This window comes from Leguminivora glycinivorella, chromosome 17, assembly GCF_023078275.1.
Source record: "Leguminivora glycinivorella isolate SPB_JAAS2020 chromosome 17, LegGlyc_1.1, whole genome shotgun sequence".
Taxonomy (NCBI): domain Eukaryota; kingdom Metazoa; phylum Arthropoda; class Insecta; order Lepidoptera; family Tortricidae; genus Leguminivora; species Leguminivora glycinivorella.
In genome coordinates this window covers 7,133,462-7,157,790 of record NC_062987.1, presented here as the reverse complement: position 1 = coordinate 7,157,790, position 24,329 = coordinate 7,133,462, and the positions used below count along the sequence as shown (strand labels likewise).

The window sequence follows — 24,329 nt, the reverse complement described above, 5'->3', positions numbered from 1 at the left end:
CTTACCACATTAGGGCTCGAAACTACTTGACCTCTTTGCTGTGTGTATAGAGTTAAATTTAAGATTACAAGTTTTGACACCATTCAATGATTACTGCAAATAAAATTGGAATGTATCTATATTAAATTTATTATTTCAGGTCGCGTGCAAGCAAGTAAAAAGGCAGCAAAAAAAGTGACCGAGTACTATCAAAATATATTATGGGGTGACGTCGGTAGTTGCCTAGAACATATAGTGCTGTGGTGGTCATCATTCCCCTTAGCTACGAGGTAAAGTATGAATTTTCTGAGATGAACTTTTCGGTTTTGCCCTAATCTGTTAAACAAAGGCCTTTGTTTCTATTATTCGCGGCGGTTAGCTCCCGTTTAAACGGCACGTGCTATAGTCTCAGTGTAGTTAAAAAGCAAGTATCATGATAGCAATAAGGTTCAAATCCATAAAAAGCCCTTTCGGAGATAACACGTTTTGTCATCTCCAAAAAAAGTTACCTGCACACTGCAAACTGTTTAATAAATTTGAACCTTATTGCTATCATGATAGTTTCTTTTTAACTACACTGAGACTTTAGCACGTGCTGTGGAAACGGGAGCTAACCGCCGCGAATAATAGAAACAAAGGCCTTTTCCCCTCACTCGTGTCAAACACGTGTTTTGTCCTTTAATACCAGCGGGTAAAAACGCATTTCATCCACTAGTGGGTAAAGTAATTTGACCTTGAATAAAGTTTTAAAATTGATAAAAGTAGGTGAATCTAGTAATAAAGATGATTTACCACCTGTGGAACTACTGGAAGCAGTGATAAACGCATTTTTTGGGTTGTAGTTTCCTCGCTAATAGTGAGGGGAAAAGTTTTGTGTTACACTCGGGTGCAAATGTATTTTACTTTTCGTGTGTTAAAAAACTCGCAAGTTCAGGATTCTATTCTCGAACCACTCGCTTCGCTCGTGGTTCAACTATAGAACCCTTTCACTTGCTCGTTTTTCAATTCCACACTCGGCGTTAAAATACAACTTTGCCCCCTTGTATAACAATTAACTATTGTTTAACAGATTAGGGCAAAACCGTAAAGTTCATCTCAGAAAATTCATACTATAATCAACTTGCAATCATTATATTGATCATTAGTCCCTCCAAAAGCGAGTAATAAACTATGATCTATCGGCTATAGCATAAATTAAATATAACAAGATCATTCCATCCCATACATTAAAATGCGACCACCTACGAACGCGCTTACACTCCACCACACATAGATGGCGCCACAAAAATGCCTTGTTGCCACCGATTAAGATAGATTAAGTGTCAATTCCGAGCTGTAAATCTATGTCAAAAGTGACACTTAACGCCATCTACAAGTATAATCGAAAGCTACAAGACATTTTTTTGTAGCGCCATCTATGCGTGGTGGAGTGTAAGCGCGGTCTTAGGCGGTCGCATTTTAATGTATGGGATGGTATGATCTTGTTATATTTAATTTATGGCTATAGACACGAACAAAAAATAGTGGCTCACGTGTAAATAAAAGAGACGTGATGATAGAACGAGAAAGTTATAGTTCGTAGCTGAGAGATGAACTATAAATCGCTCGCTCTCTCGTTTATTTACAAGGGAGCTACTATCTTTTGTTCGTTTCTATAACCGATAGCTCATAGCTCATCGCTTCGCATCGCTTTTGGTCAGTGTCTTAGGTACTTAATTGCTGCACCTATACGAAATGTAAGAAATTTGCATCTTGTCTTAAGTCTTAGCACATTGACATCTGTTGGTTCATTGGGTGGACGACATTCGAAACGCAATCGCCCTCCTTTTGTTTATTCAACTCGAAATAACAATTATCAATGCCCCAAAAGTCTACTGATAGTTTGACACTTCGGCAGTGGGCGTTCAAGAGCTTAGGTGCTATCAATGCTAAGAACCTAAGCACTAGTGAGATATAAAAACACTCTTCTGTAGCCTAAGCTAAGGACTACCTACCCTACTATTGCTCGATTTTTAGATGTGCAAACAGGCCCCACCCCGAAGATTTCAGTATCCTAAATATCCATAGGAAATGTTTTGTTGTTTGGGTATAGATAACCAAAAATGTATGTACTTATGACCCACATGTACTTGTGTGTGTTACAAATAGGGATTGCAATCCGGTCTGATTCCCAATCCGGCCGGATCCGGCCGAATTTCGACCCCAATCCGGTACCGGATCCGGCAAATTTCACCGGATCCGGTGGCATGAAAAAAGCACCGGATCCGGCCGGATTACCGGATCCGCCGGACCGGCTTGCAATCCCTAGTTACAAACACGTGTTATGTTATATTGCGTACTGTTTACTTTACAGGTCCCCAAATACGAGTCAGAATCTACGGGAATGGCTTTTCGCTACATTTAAATCTACCAGTAAGTATGTCTAAAATCTAATTGTTAACTAAGAATTCAAGATCCAAGCTACTAATCGATCTGTAGCGAAAGAAACGCCATTATTATATTATTTGTTTCTCCGTTTTAAAAACTCTCGGGTGTTTCGAGAGCCCGGTCATTTATAAGGCGTGCGTGGGGATATAGGTACAACACGTAGTACAGGAGATATTTGATGTCATGTAGAACGCCTGCTGGAACCCATTCACAGTTTGAATAGAGTATACCTGTGAACCGGTTTCGACAGGCGTTGGAAGCTATTGTTATTGTGGATAGAATTCTGATCTATGGTTTAAGTTTCGGTGGAAAAAATGCTGGGCTTGCAAAGAAATCCGGACACCTGCCATAACATTGTAAGCACAAGTTATTGAGGAAGGTGGTGACTTGGTAGATGGGCACCTGATTCGCCATCGTAGAGAAAAGGTTGATGTATTAATTATATTTTCAGATACTCCCGAATTAGTATTGGCAGCGTTAAGGATACTCGCTGACGCCTTAGGGTGCCATGTGACTACCACTTCGTGGGACAAACACTTTAAGTACGTTATGTTTATATAAAATAAATAAGATATTAATTGTTTATTTCATACCACATAAATCCATAAATATTAGTTAATTGATTAATTTTAAATCTATGTTAGTCATAAGATTCAATACTAATACTAATACTAAACTTTAATGTTTACATTTCAGTGCCACCTTAACGACAGATTTGACTGTGACATCTCTAAAACAGTATCCAGATCTCTCCATCAATGTAACGGAAGTAAGTAAAACCTATTTGAAATACAATAAATCCATACTAATATTATAAATGAGAAAGTGTGTGTGTCTGTTTGTTTGTCTGTCTTTTACGACATAACGGAGCGACTAGTTGACGTGATTTTTTAAGTGGAGATAGTTGAAGGAATGGAGAGTAGCATAGGCTACTTTTTGTCTCTTTCTAACGCGAGCGAAAGCTAGTAGTGTATAAATTCCTTACGATCAACTTTAAGTTTTTCACGCAATGCACGAAAATGTGATATATACTCGTACGAACCACTTAACTCAAGGTTAGTGGGCTGTCAACTGTAAAATTCCATATAAAATGGTGAGTTAACCCTCCATTTTCGTTGGTGCAAGTGATCCTTACTCGCACATTATGATAGTGTGTACATATTTTGGCAACTTGCCCGTGGCCATAATATTGCCTGTGTAGCTGCTTACATAATTTCGTTGTCTCACTGGCACGGTCACCACATCTTTGTGACATTGTCCCTTTCTAGCAAATGCCACGATCTCTTTTTTTTTATACTACGTCGGTGGCAAGCAAGCATATGGCCCGCCTGATGTAAAGCGGTCACCGTAACCTATGGACGCCTGCAACTCAAACAGTGTCACATGCGCGTTGCCACCCCATTAGAAACTTGTACATTCCCTTTCGCTGTGTTAAATACACCTAGCAAAAAGGAGTGTACAAGTTCTAAGGCGGCTTCGGGTTGCCGACGACTCAAAGGACAATAGACGGAACAAATTAGTTCCGTATGTAGGTCCTTCCGTCACCAGCACACCGCACCCTCGTTGAGCTCTGGCAGCCTTACTCACCGGCAGGAACACAACACTATGAGTAGGGTCTAGTGCTATTTGGCTGCGGTCTTCTGTAAGGGGCAGGTACTTCCCCAGTTGGGCTCTGCTCTAGATTCGAGCGAGATGATATCCGCTGTGCTGTGCCCTACCACACAAAGCGGAATATCATTCGCTATGCCCTACCTCCTCTCTTTCTCGCACAGGAGACATTTATACTGTGCTATGGCTTTCAGGTGACAGCATCAGGAGCCAAGTTCGCCCTTATGCTGCAGGATCTCGTCACTCTGAATAACCAGTGCGAAGTGACGTGGGACTACATACTGGGCGCGCCGCTCGAGGACCTGCCGCTTGTGGAGCAAATACCCATTTTACATAGACTTGGTAAGTATAATCACAGTATAAGGGACGACTCAGTAGGTATAGCCTGACAAGTTTTTATTTGACCCTCGCCACGTTGCAGATTTCCAGCTGAACTAATTTCTTTTACTGGCAAGAATTACCATTTGACACCCGTCGTCGAAAGTCATCGTATAGTGGCACAACTCAAAATGAAATGCCATTTGAATTTTAATCTTACCGGTAAGAGTTAGAATATAAAGTGCAGTAGCATTTCATTTTGAGTTGTGCCACTATTCATCTTGATAAGCGACGATATCCCCAAAATAATATTTTGAAAAGTGAACATAATTATACTTAACGTGATAAATTACTTACAATAAAAAAAGGATGAAGAATTTAACTGTATTTCGATAACAATGTTCCGAAATCGGTTGATGACATGTCCGGTACTGACAGTTTATAGTGCGGTTCTCCAGTACTGATTATTTGGTTTCGATTTAGCTTAATATATTTTTTGTTCTTATTTAAGGTGTCTTCTCTCTGCCGTGAAAAATATTTAAAGATATATGGAGGCCGTTACATCATTGACACCAGTACAAAACAAGGTCCCACGCAAAAAGAAAATAAACATCGACGACTTCGATAAAAGCACATGATTTATGGATTTTAGGCTGTGCGGAAACTAGTAGCGAGTATTTAAACCGTGCTTATTAAACTTTGATTCTCTAAAACCATTATTTTTCTACCAATATTAACGCGAAACCAGCACACGCTGTCCCCATTACATTATGACGCATTATGTTGCATTATGACGTCCGCACATTATTGCCATATGAAAGCGGTTTATAGCGACACTCTTTCAGGGTCAAATAAAATCTTGTCAGGCTTTACTTTCTGGCAGCTGCGACGCGCGAAAGGTACCTACTGCGTTCGCAAGCACGAGGTTGAACAAAATTTATTACTTTTGACTTTTTAACCCATTAACTTTTTAACTTGAAGACTCGTAGAAGAATCGTAGAGTATCTAAAAATAAAAAATAACCAACCTTTTTATCCATTTAACCTTTTAACACCTTTTGAAGCTTTTCACTTTTTAACCTTTTTACCCTTTTAACATTAAAACCTTCTAACTTTTTAACCTTTTAAATTTTTAACAAAGGTTAACCTGTTCACTTTTTTAACCGTTTCACTTTTTAACCTTTTCACTTTTAAACCTTTTCATTTTCATAACCTTTATTTAGTAGAGTTACCCTTTTAACCTTTAACTTTATAACCTTTTAACCTTTTCACTTTTGAACCTTTTAACTTTATAACCTTTTAACCTTTTAACTTTATAACCTTTTCACTTTTGAACCTTTTAACCTTTTAACTTTTTAACCTTTTAACTTTTAACCTTTTAACTTTATAACCTTTTAACCTTTTAACTTTATAACCTTTTAACCTTTTCACTTTTGAACCTTTTAACCTTTTCACTTTATAACCTTTTAACCTTTTAACCTTTTCACTTTTGAACCTTTTAACCTTTTAACTTTAACCTTTTAACCTTTTCACTTTTGAACCTTTTAACCTTTTCACTTTTGAACCTTTTAACCTTTTAACTTTATAACCTTTTAACCTTTTAACTTTATAACCTTTTAACCTTTTAACTTTATAACCTTTTAACCTTTTAACTTTATAACCTTTTAACTTTATAACCTTTTAACCTTTTCACTTTTGAACCTTTTAACCTTTTAACTTTATAACCTTTTAACCTTTTAACTTTATAACCTTTTAACCTTTTCACTTTTGAACCTTTTATCTTTCACCTTCTAACTTAACTTGAAGACTCGTAGGACTTGGAGTATCCAGGTAGCGCTAGCTGAAAAAAGTTAAGAGTTTAGTTCTGTTAAACTTCTATCCTTCCTTATATGTAGAAGGAAGCTCCTTAGTCACAGTCAGTCTTTTTTTACCTTTTTAGTTTTTTTATTTTTCACTTTTTAATATTCTAATTTTTTAAACTTTTATTTTCTTAACCTGTTAACCTTTTAACCGTTTAACCTTTTAACTTAAAGACTCGTAGAAGAATCGTCTATAGTATCCAGGTAGCGCTTGTAACAAGGCTCAGCCCTTTTAACATAAAATTATAATAAGTTGATTGTTACTCAGTGTCAATATTACCTTGTTGAACAGGCAATGAACGGCAAAGTGTCACGACAGGGCGACAATTGAAATAGGCATAGCATTAAGGTTTGACGCTTTATAAACCAGATGGCGTGTCACATAATTTTAGATTTGGTAACCATGGTGCGGAAAGTTGCGCATTATTAACATGCATTATTAATTTCATAAAATTATAAAGTGTATCCAGGAAAATTACAAGTGGATTTTTTTTGTGTTGCGTGGTTAACCAAGACTGAGCTAAGACGCCAACACAGCTAATATTTCACGACAGTAGCGACGTCTACCGTAAGAATTGTAAACTTCTGAAACGGCAATCGGATTAGAGACATTTCTGTTTCAAAGTCAAGTGAATGCCGTGGAAATGAGAGCGTTAAGAAGCATGGCTGGTGTGAAGTTGAGTGATAGGATCAGAAATAGCGTGATAAGAGAGAAGTGTGGAGTGGATGTAGCTGTGGTAACAAAGATTGAGATGGGTATGTTAAGGTGGTTCGGGCATGTAGAGAGGATGGATGAGAGGAGAGTAACGAAGAAAGTATATGAAAAATAAGATGAAGGTATAGAGTGGAAAGGGTCAGTTGGAAGTGGAAGACCTAGGCGAACTTTTCTTGTTCAAATCGGGGAAATATTGCAAAAAGGCCAGGTCAGAAGTACTCGAAACCGACGAGCGTGTATGAGAAACGTTATGAAAGTGTGTGAAGCGAAAGTGATTTGTCAGGATCGTAGTAAATGGAAATCTGTGATCTCTGCCTACCCCTTTGGGAAACAGGCGTGATTGTATGTATGTACATTTCTGTTTGTTACAATAAATACCTTGTTTTTAGATCACTCTATCCATACATACCGCCTATGGTGCCTTGCCGAAACGCGACGCCTCGCCAACCAATGGCAAATGGACGACTTCTTTAGGATAACGCAGAAAGACATGCATGTGTGCATGGAACAGCTGGTCAATCTACGGTTCGCTGATCATACCGCTACTATTGAGTCGGGTAAGTCGTATACACCATGCGAGTAGGGCAACAAATATTTATTTTGAAGATATCTATCTATTTATTAGCCATGGTCTGGTGGGTACTTTCGTAAATTCCTCGCGTTCGTTTTGTCGGTGTCTGACTTATGAGTAAATACTTATGAGTATTTATACTAGTCATCATCCTCCTTGCGTTATCCCGGCATTTGCCACGGCTCATGGGAGCCTGCGGGTCCGCTTTGACAACTAATATCCCAAGATTTGGCGTAGACACTAGTTTTTACGTATTTGTTTTTACCAATGAATTAGAATTAAGTAGATAGCTATTGAAGCCTTAAATTACGTAATTATAAAAATACTTATTTAACAACCTGTATGTGCTTTAGAGGTTCGAGCATTTGTGTGTATTGCGCATTTTGATTGTTTATATAACTTTTTTTGTTTAGTTAATTTAATTCTTACAAAATGTAATTTAATGGATGACTGTTATTGGTTAATAAGAATATTAACCTATTAGCTAAAAAGTTAATCGTTAAAAGACTTGAAGACTACAAGAACTACGATTCGTACCTGAAAAAATTAAGAAGTTAAGAAAAGTTAATAGTTCTAACTTCTATCCTTCCTTCTATTAAGCAATATTATACTTTTATAATATTATGCTTCTATTATGTCTCAGTTATATTTACGGCTGTTGTTATCCTGAATACCAATAAAATAAAAAAATAAAACGAAACATTTTTCAACTATTGCAATAGTCTTAATTAAATAAATAAATAAATATTGGGGGACACCTTACACAGATCAACCCAACCCCAAACTAAGCAAAGCTTGTACTATGGGTGCTAGGCGACGATATACTCACGTATATAGATAAATACATACTTATATACATAGAAAACATCCATGACTCAGGAACAAATATCTGTGCTCATCACACAAATAAATGCCCTTAACGGGATTCGAACCCGGGACCGCGGCTTAGCAGGCAGGGGTCTACGCGCTAGGCCAGACCGGTCGTCAATTAATGTAGGTAAACGGCTATAATAATATGTTCCGTTTGGAAGATATCTTCAAAAGACCCGGTTGACCTCATATCACTCGATCCATTACGTGTCAAGCTCAGCAACCATTGATACCATTGAAATAATATCCATCTAAAATTTACGACAACTCGATTTGGTTTGTTGACTTGTAATGTGAGTTTTCTACGTATGTCTAGTGAAATTTTAGGTCGATAAAGGTTGTTGTGGATACTTCAGTGGTTACTCCCGATTCCCGAAGTGGATACTTAGGTTCTATGTTTTTTTTAAATTCCAGGTAAAATTGGAGTGCATGAAAATGTTTGTGCAAAAATGAGAGAAAAATTAGTTTCGGAAGTCAAAGTCAACACACAAAAACTAAAGGTAAGAAACGCAGTAGTCCCAGATTAGGCCAAGTACAGTCACCGGCATAAATAAGTAATGATTTCTGTACCTTGTCGCTTTTAATCGTTTGACAATTTCGTATGACATTTCAAACAAGATATTAATGTGACAAGGTATAGAAATCATCACATATTTATGCCGGTGACTACAGTCACCAGTAAGGTACACCTTATACATATGTATATTGAATAATTTTTAGGGCCCCCACAGACGGGAGACAAAACTGTTTTGTCTCCGTCGCTCGGTCTATGGGCTAGTATGAAGGTGCGCACACGAGGCGACGCAACTTTTCATACAAATACGAAAGTCGCCGAGCAACTGTTGCCTCCGTGTGCGCGGGGCCTAAATAAATTGACCTCTTTGATATAACAAATGTTACAGCGTTTGTGGTCAAGTGTTCGAAACGTCGTGATATATTGTAAAATTCATTATACCCGATATAATCCGTTTCCACGCTTTTATTTCATGAGTAACTCTCGCGGTAACAGAAGACGAAAATATCTCTCTTATTCCAGGAAGCAACGGAAGAAATAACTTCAGTATTAGCATCAGTCTGTGCGACAACGAGCATGGCGCACCTCACTATGATCTTCCCGAGCAACGCTGAATGGCGACGCGTCTCACACCCGCCTACAGCCGAGCGCTCAATCTACGTTTATGAATTATTAGGTGAGCAATTCCCGTTAAGTTTGTACATTTGGATCACGTCTCCGATTTTGATAAAAATTGGTAGGCTGATAGAGTCCATGATGCTGAGCAAGATCCACTAGGTTTCCCAAAATGTCCTATGTAGTTTGTATGAAACCTTCCTTTTTTGTTACCAGATTTCTATACATTTTCTGTAACAAAAAAGGAAAGTTTCATACAATCAACCTAGGACATTTTGGGAAACCTAGTGGATCTTGCTCAGCATCATGGACTCTATCAGCCTACCAATTTTTATCTAAATCGGAGACGTGATCCAAATGTACAAACTTAACGGGAATTGCTGAGGTAACTAATATTTGGCCTTACTAAACAAATATAAGCTAGTATACTACGGTAAGCCTAAGAAGCGCTGGCTGGACGTCGTGGGAGCGGACATGCAAGAGAACAATCTCACGCCTATGGGCCCATTTAGACGGTACAAGAACTCGCATACGACTTTTATTACATTGCGGTATTTGATGGCTGTGCAAAATTGTGTGTAACCTCAACAGCCCGCACTGTAACTAAAATCGCATGCGAGTTCGCACGTCGCCTAAATCAGGCCTAAGGATGTCGAAGACCGGGCAAAGCGCTAGGCCGGGAAAACCATAGAAGTAGGATGACAAAGAACAACTGTAGAATATCAAAAGTGAGACCAAAACTGGACCAATGTCAAGTGTCATTGGGAATATTAAAATCAGAAATTATATATTATAACGTGAATAATTTGCTTTTCCCCTCACTAGCTCGGAAACACGTGTTTTGTCCTTTAATACCAGCGGGTAAAAACGCATTTTATCCACTAGTGGGTAAAGTAATTTGACCTTGAATAAAGTCAAATTAACTGCTTTAAAATTGATAAAAGTAGGTAAATCTAGTAATAAGGATGATTTACTACCTGTGGAACTACTGGAAGCAGTGATAAACGCATTTTTTGCGTTGTAGTTTCCTCGCTGTAGTGAGGGGAAAAGTTTTGTGTTACACTCGGGTGCAAATGTATTTTACTTCTCGTGTGTTAAAAAACTCGCAAGTTCAGGATTCTATTCTCGAACCACTCGCTTCGCTCGTGGTTCAACTATAGAATCCTTTCACTTGCTCGTTTTTCAATTCCACACTCGGCGTTAAAATACAACTTTGCCCCCTTGTATAACAAATAACTATTTCTAACTGTTTAATCCAAACGGAAATCACTCACTGTATCCTCATAATACAACTTTTTGTACTGAAAAGTACGATTAATCCGTTAACTTAAATTGAGTAGGCCGCTAGCGGCCGCTGCCTGTCATCAAAAATGGTCACGTTTTTTCATTTGTAGTCTGCCTCTTTTGCACTCATAGGATGATCATATACGTGAAAGCTTCTCTTTTGCACACTTCAGCAGTCTTTAAGCGTAAGCGAAATGATAGGTCAGTGGGGAAAACGCTAGGTTAAAGGAGAAGATACTACAGGGTACACCAGCCACTAAAAACATGCCAAATACTTGTATACGTGACCTTGCTGTCATTCTCTGAGAGACGTGTATAGTATTTTTGTAAAGATGTTTGTGGCCTGGACTATACTAAGGGCCTACCTGAAAATAAAACTCTCCCATAAAAAATATTTGTAGGTGGCCACACTTATTAGTTAATGGGGTTCCGTACCAAAAAGGTACAAAAGGAACCCTTATGGTGCGACTTTTTTTTAATGATTCAACTATTGAAAGTTTGTTCGGAACCCTCGGTGGGCGAGTCCGACTCGCACGGCCGATTTTTCAAATACTAGTCCCGTATTTGCCTCAAACTAATATATCGGATCTGATTTCAGGTAGTTGATTTACGAAAAATTACAAATATGTAGACCAATTTGTTTTGTTTTCCAGATAAAATGATGTTACCGGTGGTTAAAGCGACGGAAGACATTACAACGTTGAACATGATTCTGCGAATAATGGGCGAATCATGGCTGCATCACATTTACATGGCCAAAGTCAAGTTTAGGTAATTATAATTTTGTTTCAATGAGTAGTTTGTTGTTGAAGGAACGAAAGAGGAGGTCTCCAATAAATTGCATATTCGAGACGCTACAGCCAAAAATCACTGATTACTACCATCATACTACATCAAAGCCATATTATTGTATAAGTCATATCAACATATTTTTAATGGATAAGTTTTACTTGTCATCTGAATCTATACTAATATTATAAATGGGAAAGTGTCTGTGTCTGTTTGTTTGTCCGTCTTTCACGGCAAAACGGAGCGACGAATTGACGTGATTTTTTAAGTGAAGATGAAGGGATGGAGAGTGACATAGGCTACTTTTTGTCTCTTTCTAACGCGAGCAAAGCCGCGGGCTAGTATTTCATATGTATGTTATCTGTTTAACTTTGTTATCGCACCTTCGCAGCAAAGACGCGGCATCGCAGCTTCTAGCGGATTTCAACGAAGTCCGCAACTGGTTGACGGAGTGCAAGCACCTCTCTGCAGCCGCTAGAAAACAGATGTTGCAGAATGAAGTGTTAAGGTAAGTAAATAACAAGTTTCCGCCAATGGAGGGTATTATAAATTGAAATAGATATCGTACACGGAAGAAAAACGACAAGGCCCACTGGTGGCCGAGCCGGGAATCAAACCCGGGTCTTAAGCTTACGCGGCTAACGTCTTCACCACTAGACCACCCGCCCGCCGTGGTACCCGACGAAATTTCTCTAGTGTATGTTATCTCTGATAAGGGCGGGCGGGTGGTCTAGTGGTGAAGACGTTAGCCGCGTAAGCTGAAGACCCGGGTTCGATTCCCGGCTCGGCCACCAGTTGGCCTTGTCGTTTTTTCTTTCGTGTATGATATCGATGGCGAAGTGCCATGAACTCCTAAGTATGAAAACCTAAGTAGTTGGGAGTTCATGGTACTCCACCGTCGATATCTATTTCAATTTATAATTTATATATAGTAGTGTGACTACTTGAAAAAAGAACAAATCAAAAAATATTTAATATAACCTAACCACAAAATAAAAATTTTGAAAAAACCCCCGACCGCGACCTACTGGACCGATTTTCATGAAACATGGCTAAGAACACTCCCGACTAACTCAGCTTTCAGACAAAAAAAAACGAAATCAAAATCGGTTCATCCGTTCGAGAGCTACGATGCCACAGACAGACACACACACAGACAGACAGACAAACAGACAGACAGACAGACAAACAGACAGACATACACACAGACAGACACGTCAAACTTATAACACCCCTTCGTTTTGATTTGTTCCCTAGTTGAATAGAGGGTATTACGTAAAACTTCCACATTGAGGCCTACTGCGAACCTGTAGGCCTACCACATGATTGCCGCGAGAGTATGTCGCCGCGAGATAGATCACACGTCTTGTTCTAACTGTATTAATGACATAAGGACGGGTAGTCTATCTCGCGGCGACATACTCCCGCGGCAGTCATGTGCTAACCGTGCTGGTTCGACATGTTGCACTTGTGAATTCGCGCGTAAGTGTGACGGGGAAGTAACACCTCAAGCAAGGTTCGAGGTAGGCCATCTGTAAACAAACGGCCTTGATGCATCAATGTCACAGAGAAAACTTTTCGAAACACTGTTTAAGACAAAGTAAGTATAAATTACAATAGGGTGTACTGCGTACTCACTGTATGTTCTGCATTCTGGCTGCATATTGCCTATATTCCGTAATGCTTCTAAGAAAATTTATAACCTATCCACAAAAATTAAATTTTGAAAAAAATCCTGACATAGTGGACCGATTTCCATCAAACACGGCTAAGAACACTCCCGACTAATTCAGCTTTCAAACAAAAGAGAACTTGATGTAAATCGGTTCATCCGTTCGGGAGCTACGATGCCACAGACAGACACGTCAAACGTATAACGTTTTTGCGTCGGGGCAGGGGCGGCTCACTCCGCGATTCTATCGCCGCACTACAAGTACATACTGGCGGTCGCGAGTTTTTTTAAGTTTTATAGGCGATGTCCGCATTGTCCGCGTGTAAATGGCTAATAATGCTTAGTTAAATAGACATCATGAATAAAATAGGACAATCTTACACATCTAATATTGATTAAGTCCCACGTAAAAGTTCAATAAGTCTTGTGATGTCGGGACTTAAACAAAAATATATAAATACTGTATATATACCTAGAATGTACCCAAGACTGGAATATAATAGTATAACATTTTATCTGAGTACTAATTGGTTTTAATCCATAAGCAACCCTATCGTCCGACGCTGCGCACGTGCGGCTCGTTTCTTTGTTAGAATTTTGTAGGCGGCATTTCGTGAACATCAAAGTAGTGGGCCTTCTGTACTTGTACTATTATATATTCTGTGGTCGGGGGTTAAAAACTGACTATTAGAAGTAATCAACTTTCAAGATTGTACTGCATTGCTACGAGTAAAGGTATTTAATGCAATGGATAAGATGGAGAAAAATATAAAAGCACATATTGATACAAAATTAGAGGAATTTCACTCAGATATGGGAAATATTAGATCGCAACTAGAAGACCAGGAAAAAAGATTAGACAACCTAGAAAGAAATAATGTAGCAAGAAATATCATGTTTTTTGGAGTCGAGGAAACTGAAAAATCATATTTTCAACTTCAGGATACAATAGTTACCATAATAAACTCCAGCATGAACATACCTACTTCAGAACTAGAGGTGCAGGCCGTCAGGAGAGTGGGCAAAAAGGGAGACCGACCACGACCTATCTCCGTCACGCTCAGTACATTGGGTAAAAAAATAAAAATTCTTAAAAATAAGAAAAAATTAGAGGGAAGCAACATATACCTGAAGAGAATTCCCACCTAAAGTAATAAAAATACGCGAGGAATTAAAACAAAAACAAAAGGATGAAATTGCAAAAGGCAACACAGCTTTTATTAAATATGATAAATTAATAGTAAAAGAAAAAAAAGAGCCAAGCACGAACAAAAGACAACTACCTATCTCTCCTCCATCAAATTCAGCTTCATATGCTGCACCGGCACAACAGAGCAATGAACGGACAAACAAAAAATATAAAACACAAAATACAATGATGTCTTATGTAACAAGAAATGAAGAATTATGAAAGATAAAGGCCTTCTCCACCCCCACCTCCTCCTGCAAACAATTAAAAACACAAAAACAAGATAAAAAAAATTCCTCTCCGCACCGAGGGTAAACTAAACTGGAAGTCAAATGAAAACACAACCACTGGAAATAAGGCGATCACTCTACAATGTTCCCCAACCCGGCCGGTCACCGTGGGGACAAACGACCAAAACCCTCCACACCAGCCAATGTATGTCTGCACATACAATGCTAGATCCTTGCTATCGGACGAACGGCTTATAGATTTTAAAAATGCCATATTGGACTTAAAATACGACATCATTGGCCTTTCAGAAATAAGAAGGAATGGCTATAATATTATAGAAGACGACGAACATATATTTTGCCACTTCGGCCAAACCCAAGGCCAATATGGCGTCGGATTCCTTATAAAAAATAAATGGAAACACAATATTCATAGCTTTATTGGAATATCTGAACGTATGTGTATTCTAAATCTCAATTTTTCAAATACACATGTGACCTTAATACAAGTATACGCGCCAACATCAGATGCACCAGACCATGAAATAAACATATTTTATGACCAACTGGGGCACGCCTGCAACAAATATAAAAATACAAAAATAATCCTGGGAGATTTTAACGCCCGAGTTGGTCAGCAATTGGTCGGCGAAGAAAGGATATTAGGAAAATACTGCTACGGAAATCGAGATAAACGAGGAGAAAAGCTACTTCAGTTTTGCTGGGAAAATAAACTAGTTATATGCAACAGCTTATTTAAAAAGAATCCGAAAAATATGTGGACATGGCTCTCACCGAAACACAGAAAAAGTCAGATAGATTATGTGCTCTCAAATTGTAAAGAAAAAATCACGAACATTGAAGTTATAAGCAGACTAGCTTTCCCCAGCGACCACAGAATGATAAGAACCACATTAAATATAATAAACAATTGTAAAAGTAGAGTCACATACAAAAATAACATCAAGTCCAAGTTAAATACAAACAGTGGAATAGAAGAATATTTAATAAATTTGAATACAAACATCATGTCTATAGGCGAACAAGTAACTGAAAATGTCAGCTCTCTCTATAAAACAATTAAAACACTAATATCAGACAGTTTGAACTCAATAAAAAGCGAGTCAAGTTCAAAACGTTATACTATCTCAGACCATATAAAATCACTTATTTCACGAAGAACAGAACTAACAAAGAAGAAACACCTTTCAGATGAAGAAAAGAAAGAGCGCTCTTTTCTTTATAAAAACATACATAAACAGATAAAAAGCGAACGAGAAAAACACAAGATATCAGTAGTTGAAAATTTTCTGAAAACTTCAAGAGGCCTGAAAAAGGGCCTGAAAACTTTGGAAACTACTAAACAGTGGATCCCCTGTTTAAAAGAAGGCTCTGCAAATCACAAAACATGGAGTAGAACTGGCATAATAGAGAAGGCTACTTCGTTTTATAGAGACCTCTATTCATCGCGAAACTCAAACGAAGACACACTGCCTACGATAGATAAGTCTATTACCCTTGATAGATTCTCAGATTTGGACATTTGTAAAAAAATAGACAGATTAAAAACAGACAAAAGTTGCGGACCGGACAATATCCCAAATGAAGCCTTAAAAGTCGGCAAAACTCTACTTGCACCACTTATAACTACACTATTCAATAAAATACTAGACGAACGAGAAATACCGGATGAATGGGCAGAATCAGATATTATTCTTCTTTTTAAGAAAGGAAATCCGGCAGAAATAGGCAATTACCGACCGATTAGCTTACAACCGAATATTTACAAGTTATTTGCTTCATGTATAGAAGAGCGGCTGTCAAAATATATTGAAAAGTACCAACCTCCAGAACAAGCTGGCTTCAGGAAGGGCTTCTCTACCACAGATCACATACATGCACTAAACCTAATAATAGAAAAATATGTAGAGCACAAAAGAGGACTCTACATAGCTTTTATAGATTACGCGAAAGCCTTTGATTCCATTACTCATAACAGCATATGGAGAGCCCTACACGAATGTGACGTACCATGGGAAACTATCGAATTAATAAAGAATATATACAGCAAAAGCAAAAGCCGCGTAAAACTAGAGAAGAAAGGGCCTGAAATCAAAATCTGTAGAGGTGTTCGACAGGGCGATCCAATTTCGCCGAAGATTTTCATTGCAGTGCTCCAAAGTATCATGAAAAACTTAAATTGGGAACGAAAAGGTATCAGAATCAACGGAGACTTTTTAAGTAACCTTCGCTTTGCGGATGATATTGTCCTTTTTTCAGAATCGAACACTCAATTAGAAGAAATGATTAACGAGCTATATAACGTAAGCCGAGAAATTGGACTGGAACTGAACTCTACCAAAACTAAGATTATGACCAACACTTTTGAGAGACCCATAAAAGTGAACAATACATGTCTAGAATACGTGAAAAATTATATATATCTAGGTCAACAAGTATCCTTTGCTAAGTGCAGACGCCAAGATGAAGTCAAACGACGTATCAATATTACCTGGAATAAATATTGGAACAACAAAGACATTCTAAAATCAAACCTACCAATGACACTTAAGAGGGGGTAGAGCAGGGAGAATTTTCAGAATCTGTCAAATTACCCCATTACACACACAAACACCCTTCACTCACACTACCTCAATTTACTGTGAAAGGTCAGTGACCCTTAATTTTTTTCAAGAGTGTTATTTTGAGTTTGTAGTCAACTACTGACCTCCTTTGAGAAATTAAAACTGTAAAAAAGGTAGCATACAAGAAGACAGAGAAAAAATACGCATCATCTAGCTTTCCTTCTCTGTTCATGTCTCATGTGAATTTAATTTACCTAAATATGTAGATAACGTTCCTTATTCAATTGATTGTTTATCTAGGTGTATTTCAAATTACTTTGCACTACATTTTGCGTTACTTTTCTATACTTAGATTAAAAATCGTCAGCCTGCCTATCCCCGCAAACATTATTCAAAGACGTGTGTGAAGGGCTAAAGGCCGATACCTCCAGGCAGACAATTATTATGGTCGCGTGATAAATGATAAAACATCAGCCCTATCACACTATTTGTAAGTGCGATAGGGACGGCCCTATGTTATACCATTTATCGCGCGACCATGATTGCCCTGCCGGTCTTCGGAGGCCTGTGCTGTGCATTACGTATATGCGGGGTGTATTAAAGACTAACAGATAGGTACTTTTATTCTTTTTGGTCGTTAGGTTTTTTATCAATTTATCATTTATTTTGATACAAAAATAAAGTATGTGTATAAAATAAAAACCTAATGAATAGAGTACAGCTAGCAGCAGTCATGTCAGAGACACAAAGAAAGACAGGGAATATCGACGCATATCTTATCTTATCCAATACTGCCATCGCCATCTGCATCAGACTCTTGATCTTACCCAATTTCCGAGTCCCTTCTCTTAATTTCAGTTCCTTGAGTTGAAAATGTTGAAACTCATACTTAGTATTAAATAAACCACAAATACATATAAAAATCACAATATAATTTTAAATTATGGCTTGGGCCCTGTACCAGTTGCAGTCGCTACGTCTGTAAAGCCCCTTGTAGTTTCTTTTAAATGGCTAAATACCTAGATGTCATGTCATACACATCTGTGATGTAACTGAAAATTAAAAAACATCGCTCAGAGATAAGGTTCAAATTAGCATGGCAAAAAATACAGTGCAGTCAAAATACCATCAAAATACGAAAAAGCATATGTCAATGTCAATATCACTGCCGTATGCCGTATTTCAGGCCATAAGGGCTGTTTTCTCAAATATGAAAAAATCTCAAAAGCAGAACTTTAAATAGTATTTTATGCAACAGGCGTTTAAAGGAGATCAAAAAAGACGAGTGGCGTGGGTAACAATTTGAGGCGAAGCCGAAAATTGTTATTAAGACGCCACGAGTATTTTTTGACTCAGTTAAACACCGTTGCATACAATACTTTTTTTACGACCATGCACTTAGTTTTTAATAGGTTTCTTGAATAACTTTCGTGAAATTCACACTGTTTCCTGTATTTTGACGCAAAGGTTTGCACTGTCAGCTCAGCTGCCCAAAGCCTTCCCGCGCACGCGCGCCGTATCGTTATAAGGCGTTGCCATGGTTACAGAGCCAAACAATGCGTTTTCAATTTTTTCGATACTGCGCGCATGCGCGGAAAGCCGGCGGACACTGGCTTTGGGGAATAGACTTTTATGTAGGGTTTTAAAGATCTATGCACGACCCTGTAAATGACGAATAATATGTAGTTCGGGAGTAGAAAAAAGACTTTCTAGGAAAATTATTTTGAACTTGATAGGTAGAACAATTTTTAAAAGTTGTACAAAAAAAATCTGAACTAAGTTTGTAACTATATGAAAAGTATTTTTTATCTTAGATTGCATATTTTATATGCATATTATCGTAACGAATTTTCTTTCAAATAAAAAGAGAATTATTAGAATAGGTTGACGGTGTCTACCGTAAACTAGGGTTACATTGACCAATTTGGGAATTTAAACTTCTCTAGCTTCTACATTTAATGGGTATTTTTACCCATTAAATGTAGGAGTTAGAGAAGTATAAATTCCAAAATTGGTCAACGTAACGTAACTAAGGAAGAAAAAATGGGACCATCAACTTTTTTAGTCTTTTCCTGCTAAAAATCTAAAAAGGTAACAAAATAAGTGATATCAGGATTATTGTTTTCTGTCACGATGCCTGCACGTATGAAATGTTTCTTTTTAACCCAGTGGTTGACTGGTAGAGAATGCCTTAAGGTATTATGTCCACCATTTGTACTTATTTTTTTATGTGCAATAAGGAATAAATAAATAAAATAATGTACGCAGAAAAAAAACGATGTGATCAAACATAAACTGACATCCAACTTTATTTGCAATTATTTCAATATTTATCACAAGAAGCGATCAAATTATCAGCCTCAACAAGTACCGTAACAAAATCAGACAATAATTAACTATGTGTCATTATGGTCAATGTTACCCCATGCAAGTGATCAAAGACACCCCACAGAGTAAATCATTAGTAGTAAATACCTAGTTTGACTTTATGATACAAAATTCAATACAATGGTATAGCTGAACACATTTCTGGCAACCTAATATTCACTGTGAACCTTTTACTTTAATACCCACTACGTTAGTTTAGAAGTTTATTTAGACATGAAAAATAGCAACAAACTATGCTTATATTTTGACATCCGCACTGCCCACGACCATACTTACTTATTCACCGCGTCAGAGCACCATCTAACTATAAAGGTTGGTTATCTAAGGGTTATCATAATATATGTAGATTTCATTACCGACCACTCAACCACTCATAACATATTAAATCCTTATTTTTTGTTAAAATAAATATAATTTGCTCGTGACAGGTCATATTTTGTTCGCAATCCGAAAGAGTCAACCCTTTTCCCTATTCACCCCCTTCCCGACCCTATTCACTCCAACGTTAGGGTGAGCGAAAATTACTAAATAAAACGACATATTTTCAAAGACAAACCGAAGTTCACACTGCCGGAAGATTTTTTGTGTAAAAAATTAGCATGGCACATATCGTCGGTGAGATTGCCAATTCCGCTATGTGCATTTTAGCTACTTTTCAGGAGAGACAAAAAATCGATTTACTAGAGAAGTAGGTACAAACATCATTTCAATTTGTATCCAAAATGTGTCAAAAATAGCAAGAAATATGTTGTGTGAAAAAACATGGGAAATAATAAATCACAAATTAAGATATACTCGTTTTTCTTAATTTTGTGCACATATAGGTATTGGTTTTGAGCTTACTAAATACATATGTGTAAGTCATGCACATAGGAATCATAAATACTGTTCATTTGAGGTTTATCAGAGTAAGTTATGTGCGTTTAGGGTAATAAAAACAAAACAACATGATATAACAATCACTTGTATCAGAAATAAATGATATTATCCAAAGGAAAATGTCAGTATCTGACAAAACAGAAGACCTTCCTTGTCAATTACTAATAATATATATTTACGTACATACATACATACAATCACGCCCGTATCCCATAAAGGGGTAGGCAGAGCACATGAACTACTCAAGTTTCAGTGCCACTCTTGGCATAAAGGGGTTGAAAAAAAACGAAATTAAAAAAAAGAACTTAAAACTCGTTCTGACTAAATTCAACATAATTATAGCGACAACCTATGCGATAGCGACATACTTTGTCACATAGCTGACAAGGGAAGCTTGCAACCAATTGAGACGGTTTGCTACGTTACCTTGTTTCCCTTTTGTCTGCAAGTGCCGCAAACCAGGTCCATGGACGAACTTGCGACCATCTTCAATGCACTTGCGCCACTCCCTCCGTTTCTTAGCAAGCGTGTCCTAGTTTCGGTAGCCGATCTTAAAGGCAGCCATGTCCTATCAGTTGCAAAAGTGCATGATGAATTTATCAATGAATTCATTCCTAACTTCTCCGTGCACTTTTGCAGCTGATAGTACCTCTTGGCACAGTCTTTGAAGCGAAGCAATGACCTCCCAACATATTTTTTGGCATTCGCTACTATGCCCAGAAGAACACGGCGTGGTAAACGAGAGGGTTCCATGAGGTTCCATACTATGCATATATCCATCAACGCAGTTGCCTCTGTTTGAGAAGCATGGTCAGACTGGGCAGCGATTTCTAGAACTCTCTGGTTTGACGACCTGTGATGATATGCCCAACATCTTACGCAGGCATCGCTTATAGAAGGAGATGCCACGGCGTTTGACTTCGGCATACGTCTCGGCTTCGTACAAGAGTATGGTCTATACACAAGCCTGAAAGACTAACACCTTGGTCTTAGTCTGTTTTGCCATACTCGAGCACTAAGCTTTCCAAAAGTGGTAGCTGCCTTACCGATGCAAATATCAACCTCTGCCTAGAGCGAAATATTGTCGGTTATTGTCGTAAGGCTGTCTCCAATAGCGTGTCATCGAGTGGAATTTCTGCCTTAGAGATTGGACCCATCATTAGCTGAAGCTCACAGAGGTAGCAACAAAGGCTGCGTCATCGGCATAAAGTATTGGCATTAAGGCTGTCAATTAAAAGTTTATGCGTTTCTTCTGTGATTTGAGGAGTGATGTGTTCCACAACTTTAAACTTTCTATCGGCTCTTGTATGCAGATGAATACCAAAGCAGCAAAGACACACACGGTACACGGTAGGAGCCAAAACGCAGCCCTATCGCACACCTCGGCAGACACACCACCAGGGACTGAGGAGTCAAGGAAATCGCTGTGATTCCCCGCACCTGCACCACCCTCTTGGAAACTGGCCGTCGGAGGCCGAGGAGTTTACCACATATTTCAGCTTGGACCTTACTCGCGCCTAACGGGGATTCCATCCCGGGCTTGAGTTTGTAGTTTTCCTTCTCGAAGACAAGTGGCTTATCTCCCCTATAGCTATTAGCTGCTTCGTTTGTGAACTTAGTCGCCTTTTACAACACCCTCGTTTTTCTTACCAGGGTTGGTGCTACTCTTACGCAGGATATACTACACTGTAGATGATGCCCAACTACACCAATAAACGATTACTACTGAGTGTGTGTCTGTGTTAAAATATGTCAGATATGAAGTTATCATAATTCATATCAGTATCAAGAACGTTAGAATGGAGTATAATTGCTACCCTCTTACTGTGTTAGAAAATGTGAAAAACTTGCCGAATAATCGACGACAAAAAGGTACTTTACAATATTAAACACAATAAGTTATACTTTACGGTTAAAATATTTAGCTTTGAATACCAGAAAAAAAAATTGAAAAATCAAGATATATGACCGAAACTCATAAGCACACTAAGCAACAATCCATACTGAATCCACACATGTGCAGTAGTAATTATCAATTTCGTTTTTTTTACTTGGTTACCAAAACCAATATGTGCTTGGAAGTACATGTGTATTTATTTTTGGGGCTAAAATCACAAATGTGTTTAGTTAAAACATGATCCAAGGAGAATTTGCGTATGCTGGTTTTTGCATTAGACGTGGAATACAATTTTAAAGGCAAATCTGCAAAAAACGAAAAATCGAAAAAATGCACATAACGGAATTGGCAATCTCAACGACGATATAAAAAAATTGCTATCGACGTTCAAAAGTCGGTTTTGGCCCTATTCACCATAAATTACGTTAGGTATGTATACCCGTTCCGACCCCATGAACCCAAAATCTTCAGAAAACGATGTACTATGTAGCCCAATTTTATTTGGTATTTTGGAGGTAGCTAGTAAAAATAATTTAGTTTAACAATTGTGCGAAAATAGATTCTCATTTGGCCGGTTTTTTTAACCTGGCCTGGTGGCCTAGTGGTAATAACGTTAGCTGCGTAAGCTGAAGACCCGGGTTCGATTCCCGGCTCAGCCACCGTGGGCCTTGTCGTTTTTTCTTTCGTGTATGATATCTATTTCAATATATGTATGTATGTATGTGAACACTTTATTGTACATAAGACAAGTTAGGACATAAAAATACAGTAAAGTTATGATGTACAAAGGCGAACTTATCCCTATAAGGGATCTCTTCCAACCTTTGAGCGAATTGAAAATTTATTATTTATATAAACTTGAAAAAGAACAAATCAAAAATGATTCAATAAAATAATTTTATTTCTTCCCTAGTTGTATAGTTTCATACTTATGATTTTTATTTTAAAGTAATCCGTCTATATTATAGCAACCATGGGTGATTTTTGCGGACTTAAGTAGAAACGTGGAGGTAGACAGAAGTGTGATTAACATTTCTAAGTGTTAATTTCTTGTATCTAGTCTAACTACGAAGCAATACATTGACGTATAAATTGCGTCCATATACAGAGAGGTCATTCATAAAAATACCACTTTAAGTAAGTTATATATATTTTATACAATGTGACAAGCATTGACCACACATCCCAATTCACCCCTCTTCCGACCCTAATCAGCCCCTTCGTAAACCTATTCACCCCCTTTGCGACCCGATTCCCCCCATTCCTGATCCCATTCACCCCTCAGGCCGCGGATATTTATTCATCCCGTAAAAATTCCCCAACACAGTTGCATCGCTTTCTTCATGAAAACCATTATAAAAATGAAAATATGTCTTATGATTTTCTGTTATTTATACATAAACTTTAGAAGTGTATACACATTCAAAAGGATAATGAACGATTAAAATGAGTAAAAATCCAATAAATTTGAACGTCAACTTTGACAGAAATGAAACTGTAAATAAAAATGTGTGGCTTGCACATTTTCACTGTAATTTTAAATATTCACACATTTTTTTTTTAGTAATATATTGTGTATAATACTTTTCACTCAACAGATAACTGTTATTGGCCTAAGCCTATGTAAAAATACCTATGTAAGTTGAATATTTACGGCTGTTGTCCTAAATACAAATAATAATAATAATAAAAAAACATAATATATTATTTTCCTACTTTGATTGCGGAAAATAGAAGGAATATGTCAAGAAATATAATAACATTATATACCCCCGGAACCCTTTTCACCCCAAATTACGGTATTTATCAAATTGTCATTATGTAAAATGTCGGAAACTACGGAACCCTACACTGACGCGCTCTTGGTCGGTTTTTCTTCTAAATGCTATGTAAGAGATAATAAAAAATTACACCTCCCAATTTATAATGTTTTTGTTTGCA

At 37.7% G+C, this 24,329-nt stretch overlaps 1 protein-coding gene across 1 annotated transcript in view; it reads left to right on the top strand.

The window, feature by feature from the left end:
* Positions 1-24,329, top strand: part of LOC125235137 — a 34,963-nt gene that overhangs the window by 6,446 nt on the left and 4,188 nt on the right. The window contains exons 7-16 of the mRNA XM_048141581.1: positions 140-269; positions 2,333-2,391; positions 2,858-2,948; positions 3,103-3,175; positions 4,209-4,356; positions 7,295-7,462; positions 8,761-8,846; positions 9,383-9,536; positions 11,413-11,530; positions 11,940-12,056. Coding sequence (XP_047997538.1) covers positions 140-269; positions 2,333-2,391; positions 2,858-2,948; positions 3,103-3,175; positions 4,209-4,356; positions 7,295-7,462; positions 8,761-8,846; positions 9,383-9,536; positions 11,413-11,530; positions 11,940-12,056 — 1,144 coding nt within the window. The remainder of the gene's footprint in view (positions 1-139; positions 270-2,332; positions 2,392-2,857; positions 2,949-3,102; positions 3,176-4,208; positions 4,357-7,294; positions 7,463-8,760; positions 8,847-9,382; positions 9,537-11,412; positions 11,531-11,939; positions 12,057-24,329) is intronic.